The 8,318-nt window shown below is 40.5% G+C and overlaps 2 protein-coding genes across 2 annotated transcripts in view; one reads left to right on the top strand and one right to left on the bottom strand.

The window, feature by feature from the left end:
• Positions 1 to 813: 813 nt before the first annotated feature.
• LOC109484089 (polycystic kidney disease 2-like 1 protein) lies at positions 814 to 5,848 on the top strand (the record flags this gene model as incomplete). The annotated part of the gene is made up of 6 exons (XM_019787313.1): positions 814 to 1,018; positions 1,188 to 1,367; positions 1,561 to 1,915; positions 3,037 to 3,056; positions 3,590 to 3,879; positions 4,582 to 5,848. Coding segments are annotated over 6 exons (1,314 nt in total), but the record flags the coding sequence as incomplete, so codon positions are not given.
• Positions 5,714 to 8,318, bottom strand: part of LOC109484088 — a gene marked incomplete at its 5' end in the record, with an annotated part of 11,307 nt that continues 8,702 nt past the window's right edge. The window contains 2 exons of the mRNA XM_019787312.1: positions 5,714 to 5,719; positions 7,043 to 7,306. Coding sequence (XP_019642871.1) covers positions 5,714 to 5,719; positions 7,043 to 7,306 — 270 coding nt within the window. The remainder of the gene's footprint in view (positions 5,720 to 7,042; positions 7,307 to 8,318) is intronic.

Genomic DNA, 8,318 nt, shown 5'->3' with positions numbered 1-8,318 from the left:
ACATGTTAATAATATCACAACTAAGGCGAAACAGACATTGGGAGTGATTAAACGTAATCTGTGGGCATGTCCAACGAGAGTAAAATCACTTGCATACACGTCACTTGTAAGACCGAATCTAGAATACGCTGCGACAGTATGGGACCCATATACAAAGAAAGAGAAAGACAAATTGGAAAGGGTACAGAATCAAGCTGCAAGATTCTGTATGAACAACTATGTAAGAGGTGCTAGTGTCACGGAAATGAAAAGAAACCTACAGTGGACCTCACTTGAAGACAGAAGAAAGATGTCTAGACTATGCATGATGTACAAAATGACTAATAAACTGGTGGATGTCCCAAGTACTAAGTACCTAATACCAGCTCAGAAGAGAACAAGAAATAGCCACGCATTCAAGTACCAGAGTTATCAACCAAGGATTGAGGTGTTCAAGAATTCATTCTTTCCTAGAACTATCGCAGAGTGGAACTCACTGTCACCAAGTACAGTAGGGGCACTGTCAATAGATAGCTTTAAACAATGTCTAGAGCTAGAAGTTCAAGGGTTAGGTGTAACAAGTCGATCGGTGTAATATAGCCAGCTGCCGCCGCGCCGCGTGCCTGCGAAGCTGGTGTGTTACGCCGAAAGGCGGTTATACCGGCTATACAGATACAGATACGTCCGAACTCGAACATGAATATCAGCCAAGGCCGCCTTAACCCAACCGAGTAACAAAAGACTAGGTACAAACTCAATTGGCATCAACAACTGTGAACAACTGTCTGGCAATAAACATCATTTATTCATTCATTCATTCATTCAGGTTGAAACATTTCAAACTATATCAATTCTGTGTGTCTTATACAGGTGGACGACGCTCAGAGCTTTTGGAACTTTGTAAGATACACGCTGAGTCCTGCGTTATACGGCAACCAGTGGTACAACGATGGCAACAGAGAACCGGGTGGATTCATGGCGGACAAGACGTCATATGTGGTCGGACCTGTCAGGATAAGGCAGCTGAGGGTGGCAGAAGGTACGTGTATACACCAGCCTTTACGAACGTTTGCAACAGAAACTTTCAGTAAGGCTGTCCGTGACCTGTTTTTCGTCCGAAAACTAAAATTGGTCTCGATTGTTCACTGACTGTACTAAATGATACTACAGGATAATTACACAGACCAAATGCCTCACTATGTCCACAGATCCTTCATGTGAGAGGGCCGGGCCAGTTCAACACATCTTCAAGGACTGCACCAATGCCTACTCGCACTCATCCCACGACAGCAGCAGTTATGGGATGGGTTGGTCGGAGACACCTGACGACAATTCAAGTTTACTGGTGCAAAATGAAACCAATCCTTGGATATACCGTCATTCGCCAGGTACTTTAAATTACACTTGACAGTTTTTATCATACGTTTCGGTCTTTTCGATTCAACCCAAATGCCAGGACAGGAATGTGGTGTGCACGTGGTTGGATTCATTGATCGGTTAGTTACTACACGTGTGTCATATCATGTCGGTCTGGCCTATTCCTGTTTTGAGCTATAACGTTCTTGCATACTACTGTCACAGACATACCGGTAGTAGGAACACATGCCACCTATTGGGACGGGGGCTACTTCGTTACAGTCACCAACACCACGCCCGCCGCCGTCCTGGCCACCGTAGCGCAGCTGGAGCCCAGCGGGTGGATCGACCGCTACACCCGAGCCGTCTTCATCGAGATGACGGTCTACAATCCCCACGCCAACCTGTTCTCCGTGGTGAACCTGCTGACTGAGTTTACTGCCATTGGGAAAGCCTATCCCCGTGTGGACATCGCTACAGTCCGACTCTACCGCTTCCAGACTCCGTGGGCTTGGGTTGTGGTCGGATTCCAAGGGGTCTTCATCATCTTCACCTTGTACTTCGTTTTCAGAGAATGTGAGTGCACATATGATATCTCTTACGTTCTTGTCTGTTGCACATTCAATGCTAACATCAGCTGGTACACTACTGTAAGTGTCCGAGTCCTTGCAGATATTGACTCCAATTTGGACATACGTCTTTCAAACAACAAACATCTGGGTTTGGACATTATTAGTATGACTTTATGTAACGTTGTTATATCACAAAATTATGCGATTAATGAAACTTTATTATTGCATGTTCATTCCCCTGGGGGATAAATGCACAGATGTACAGAGTACAATGTACTAGAGAGTACTACAACAATAGTGATATAGAAAGGCTAACATCGGGTCTAAGGTATACAATGCTAAAAAAGAAATATACATATATAAAGTGATACAGATCTAAGGTCTAATGGCTTCTTCTCTCTTTTTGAAACATTTTGAAATATACTTACATACTTCATTGATGACGTCTATATTCGTACATGATATGATATATTTAAAAGTGTCTTCCTTTGATAATGTTTTACATTTTTTGTCGAACTTAATTGAACTGAACAGTGATTTACGTTCGTTATCATATAATATACAGTCAAGCATAAAATGCGATTCATCTTCAATACAAGAATTATTACAGAATTTACATAGTCTATCTTGTAACGGTGTACGGCTATGCCTGCCAGATTCTATGTGTAGAGGGTGGTCGCTAATACGGAGTTTACACATAGCTCTGCGGTTTTCAAAATTTGGAATGTCTAAATATGGTTCTCTGTCGTATAGTACTTTGAATGTTTTATATGTTCTCAGTTTGTTGCCTTGATTTTCTCTTTGTCATTGTGCTTGTAGTGCTGAGTTGAATTTCTGGATGAATATATCTTTTAATCTTTGTCTTAGTTCATGCAGATGGAATGGTTTGTTAATATACNATTTTAGCCGATAGATCCACTGTTGTCAGATACTATATGGAATTTGTGAAATTCAAGTCCTTGATGTCCTATAAGAAGGAAATTACCACGATTTCTACAGAGTTCAGCTGAGAGACCGTTTGTAGAAGTACCGCAGAGCTGCGTACTGGGACCAGATCAACACGTATGTGCTGGGCTGCTTGGTCTGTGTGGGGGACACTCAAACTACTGCATCTCCTGCGGTTCACAAGCATGGTTGTTCTCGGCGCAGGTAAAAAAAAACACTTTAAAACAGAGAAGAGATCCTGTAGATAGATTCTGTAGATAGAGAAGTAACAAAAAATGTAACACTTGTTTCTTCTATACCTGTACCCAAGTTAGTGCATTTGGCCCATGTAGGGCGTGAATATGCAATAAAGTTCATTGTCATTTAAAGTAGTGTTTTTCTATGGGACACGATGTTACTTTTGTCAATACGCTAATTCACTACACGCATGCATGCGGTAACTCAAGTTGAAGCTTCTTTTGTTCACAACCAGCATGTGATTCTAAGCCCGATTCGTTGACACTCCGTATCCACTGTTTTGTCAAGTGAAGGGAGTGGAACCCCCCCCCCCAATGACTTTAACAGACTTTCAGAAGTCAGAATCCTTCTTCAGAAATTTTTCTTGATATGTTGCCTAACTAGATTCCTCAATTTATAGTATGAAATTGCAGTTATATTATGAAATTGCAGCAACATCAACAGCGTGTCTAAGGTTTCAAATAAACAGTTCTGACTCCCTCCTACACGTTTCTTTCCAGATACCATGAAGAAGGCAGCCGGACCACTATCCGGGTTCTTCTTTATTTTTACCATAGTGTTCGTCGCTTTTGCGACGTTCGCCTTTCTCGTTTTCGGCTCTACGGAGGAAGGCTTTTCGCCCTTCGTCGCCACCGTGGAAACGATGTTCACGCTTTTACTGGGGAAGTTCTATGAGCTGTCAGACGCCAAGACGGTCATGGGACCGCTCTTCACCTTCACGTTTATCACGTTCTTTCAGTGGGTCATCCTCACCATGGTTGTTGCTATCCTAGACGGTGCCATACATGAGGTTAGTATTTTTCAAGAGTGCATGGTTGAACAACAAACTTTATTTCTGTCGTGCATTATTCTCCTAAGTGTAAGTAATGCTTGAGACGAACATTCTTTGTAATCTGTCACACTTAAGAACACTTTATGTATGTACGAAATAGGTTTTGTATGTTTCTGTATGTTATAGTTCTATTTCTTTAATACACGTATCAGGTTAGTAAATTCTGTCACTTAATTTCACCACAATTTGCTCCATGTCAGTACTCTTTACCATGAATAGGTAGCCTTTGGTCTTTCGTATGCTTTTTTTCCCAATCAAAAATATAGCAAAACCGCGATGCAATTTCCAAGTACAAATATGTCAGTGACACACGAATAGATAATAAATACTACTAAAATATGTGATTTGAGATTCTTTTTGCATGCTTGTTTTTAATTTCTTTCCCTTTCCCCCTTCATACTGATTTAGTAAAGCTGCATGTACACTAAGTATATAGTCAAACAGTCTACGAAAGCAAATTATATATGTGGTCTGTTGTATTGGGAAAATGTTCTATATGGTCAAATCATGAAAGTCAAGTGTTTTATTGGGAAAAGGAATTGCACAGCTTTGTACAGAATTATACCTTTTAAAAAAATCTGCACAGCTGTGCATGTTGGCTTTAGCTCGATATAGCTTCATCATGTTATGATACTAGTATTATGTTGATTGTACCATCAGGTTGCGGAAGAGAATTCCCAGCAGAAGCCCGAAACTGAGCAGGTTGCAGACCTGATGTTGGAGAGGCTGCAGTCCTGGGTAGGAGGGTGGCGGGGAAAGGGGAGGTCATCGTCCGCCATCCAAGAGGACTGCAATCCTACAGAGGAGGAGCTGACAGACTTCTTGACAAACGCTGATTTCGTCCGTTTGCAGGGTCGACAGGATAGCTCCTCAACTTCTGTCGAATTTTGCATTGAAAACCAAATATCCTCTGGCACAGTGTAGTTAACTTCAGAAAAAACACAATTTTGCATATTAGTTAAACAACGGTATACATGGAAGTGTAAACAGAAAGTCAATCATATCTGGATCTCATACTACTGTTTGTGCTGAGGCAAAGCTATAAGGAATACTAGATGTCACTTTGAGCGTTTTTGCACTTTTGAGGTATCATCTTTGGCCTATATTGGCCTTGTTTCATATTACAGTTGTCATCTAGGAAAATATAGACGCAGGCATACTGCAGCTGCTCAATACTATAAAGAAACGTTTTAAGTAGAGGTAATATGTAAGGCTACATAATATATAGGAAGTGCGTCGTTTTAAAGCTTATAATTACTTGGATGGCGACCCGTTAAAGAATTATACAGTTACCAATCCGCAGACCTACATATTCTACTACTTAATTTGACAATGATTTGACTTACCATTGGAAGGTCTCTGAGGTGGCCCTTCCGTGACCAAGAACAGCATACGATGATGATTATAATCATTACTTACTTACAAAGTGTTACGGCATATAAGGTATGAATACAAGTTTCAGGAAACCCATGACGTCTGAAATCTTAATCTTGTAAGCCGTGGAATGAATTTTAATTTAAAACTGTCATCAAAGTTGCAGTTTCTGAAAAGACCTGGAGGGCACTACTGTAGTGTCCTCCATGCCTTTCTTCGTCACGATCGCGAATAGTTACATAATGATGATTTATTGGTTTATTCTTTTGGGGTACAATAATCCGTGACATGTTTCTACTCAGCATCCATTGCCATAATCGGACTTTACCGGAATTTTTGATTCAGCAATTAGCTTATTAATCCAAGCAAGTACTATTGAGTATAACATAGTTTACAGCAGAGAACTCAATCTTATAATTCACCACTGTTTTAAATAGAGATAAAAAATACTATGTGTCTGTGGTAATAGTTCAATGTACGCAGTTAGATTTTCTTAATTGAATTGGTTTTGAAGATTTGGTTTTATTTGTCTTCCTGCTATGATTTTTTTTATGAACATAATTATTACGATTGGTTTACTTTGTATAATTTGTAGGATTGAATTGTATCTCACGTCTATTATGATCTCCTGAGTTTTACCGTATGTGCAACGTTAAGTGTTATTCTGTTTACTGAGACCTATTATGGATATAATTTGGAGTCTGCCCTACTCGGCTGAAAGTACTACGCACGTGTATCGAAGTACACAGGTGTCAAGCCAACATAATTATATTTCAGCCACATCTTACATTACAGGTGTATTGGTTAGAACTAGTTGCAAAAGCTTGCGATTCGAACAAACATCGTCGAGAATTCGACTGAATGAGCCCAACTTACTATCGGTTACTATATTGTAACAACTACAGGATCCCAAAAGAAACAACACACGATAGATGAGGGAGGGTCTATACTTTATTAAACAATACACCAAATCGACGATGAAATAGGGCAAACGGGTTTGCCCCAAAAAAAAACTAAAGGGTACCTATCTCGAGTGGAATCATCTCCATCAAACACGGTCAACTTTGAAACCTCGTTTCTCCAACAAACACCACCGGTAATGTACATCTACGACCTTGAGCGTGACGCCGGCCCTTCTTACATCTCACATTAACGTATGGCAAGGAAACATTTACGCAAAGCGAAGTTACAAGCGAAACAGTAAACAGTAGCAAACTCTCGCGGATCACATTACCTTGGAAAAGAAGCGCGAGATTTAAACGAGATCTTAGAGAGAGCTGCGCAGAACCGATGCGCATAGCGGTCTGCGGTTCGACTGCAAGGATGAGTCATGTTAAAAATCATGTCATGCATCCTATATATATGTGATTCATCCACAATAAGTCTACTAGGTTGTAATCGATAACTAAAAATCAATATGTGTATCGGTATCTGCATGAACTGTCTTTATTATTTTTTATTTATTTATCTATTTGGCTTCACCACAAGAAATATACAAGTAAGGGGGTGCAAAACAAGTGTATGAAAACCTTTGCAAGTTGCCATTTTAAATTATGATAGTGGCAAATATATAGACCGACATAAAAAGCCAATATAACAGCTGAAAACCAATTTACCTAAATTCTTACCAATTTCGTGAAGACGCTTTTCCAAGGCGGTGATTCGGCTGCGTTCGTTGTCTAGGTCGCGTTTCAAAGTGTCAACAGTGGTGGACATGCCGTCAACAGTGGTGGACGATGCCGTCAACAGTGGTGGACATGCCGTCTTGGTCGCGCTTCAAGGCGTCAACAGTGGTGGACATGCCGTCTTGGTCGCGCTTCAAGGCGTCAACAGTGGTAGACATGCCGTCTTGGTCACGCTTCAAGGCGTCAACAGTGGTGGACATGCCGTCTTGGTCGCGCTTCAAGGCGTCAACAGTGGTGGACATGCCGTCTTGGTTACGCTTCAAGGCGTCCACAGATGTGGACATATTGTATTGGTCGCATTTCACGGCGTCAAAAGTCGTCGACAATTGAGATATTTCCTACAAGCGTATATACGTGCGTCAGAATGCCGAACGTAACAAACAAACTTACGCAAAACAGCAGTAAATTCCTTTTTGTATCCTCTTTTTAAAAGCAGAATGGACAATAGAGGTCCATGATCTCATACTTTCGCCAAATGATGTGAACCCGTCCGGTTGTCGAATTATACAATTTTAATAATTGATTTCGCAAATAAGAGTGTCATTTTGCATGGGTTACATCAGTTGATCATATTCTCCACCCAAATGACAGCCTCATCTTAACAAAATAGGCTATTCTAGCACTTCCTCATAAATTATGCAAATGAGGTCATAATGTGAATAAATTATCTTCATTGATGTTCACCTTCACTTAACTGCCAAATGCGGCAAGTATGAAATTACCAGCAATTACAACTATGAAATTATAACAATTTCCCATTAATTATGTAAATTAGGTCTTCATTTACATAATCTATAACCTCAGATGCTTTTCTCGTTCTCAATTACATGTCACAAATTTTTCATAGTCCTATTATAGAACGAAGCAGATTTATAGCATTTCCTAATTAATTATGCAAATTAGCGCCTGATTTACATAATTGTCATCTGATTATGTCAAGCATCACTACAGCTACCTACATACCAAAATCATGACAATTCGTTAACCGATTCTTGAGTTATCCACCATCGGAGATTTTTCAAGAAACGCTCCTGCAGTTCCAGAACAAGCTTTTAGGGGGCCCAAACTCATGTCACTTCTACCCTACCCCAAGAGCTATCTACCAACCAAAATTCGTGACCCTAGCATATCTAGTTCGCGAGATATCAAAACCGGACGTTCTGTTGCAGTACCAACAAAGTCTCCAGGGGACCCAAATCTAATCATTTCTAGGTCCCATCAAGACCTACCCACATACCAAGTTTCATGACAATCCACNAACATCGTCGAGAATTCGACTGAATGAGCCCAACTTACTATCGGTTACTATATTGTAACAACTACAGGATCCCAAAAGAA

The sequence above is a fragment of the Branchiostoma belcheri genome, unplaced genomic scaffold, assembly GCF_001625305.1.
Source record: "Branchiostoma belcheri isolate BF01 breed outbred unplaced genomic scaffold, Haploidv18h27 scaffold685, whole genome shotgun sequence".
In the NCBI taxonomy this organism is placed as follows: domain Eukaryota; kingdom Metazoa; phylum Chordata; class Leptocardii; order Amphioxiformes; family Branchiostomatidae; genus Branchiostoma; species Branchiostoma belcheri.
The sequence above is the reverse complement of the archived record's forward strand: the minus strand, read 5'-3'. Positions and strand labels throughout refer to the sequence as shown.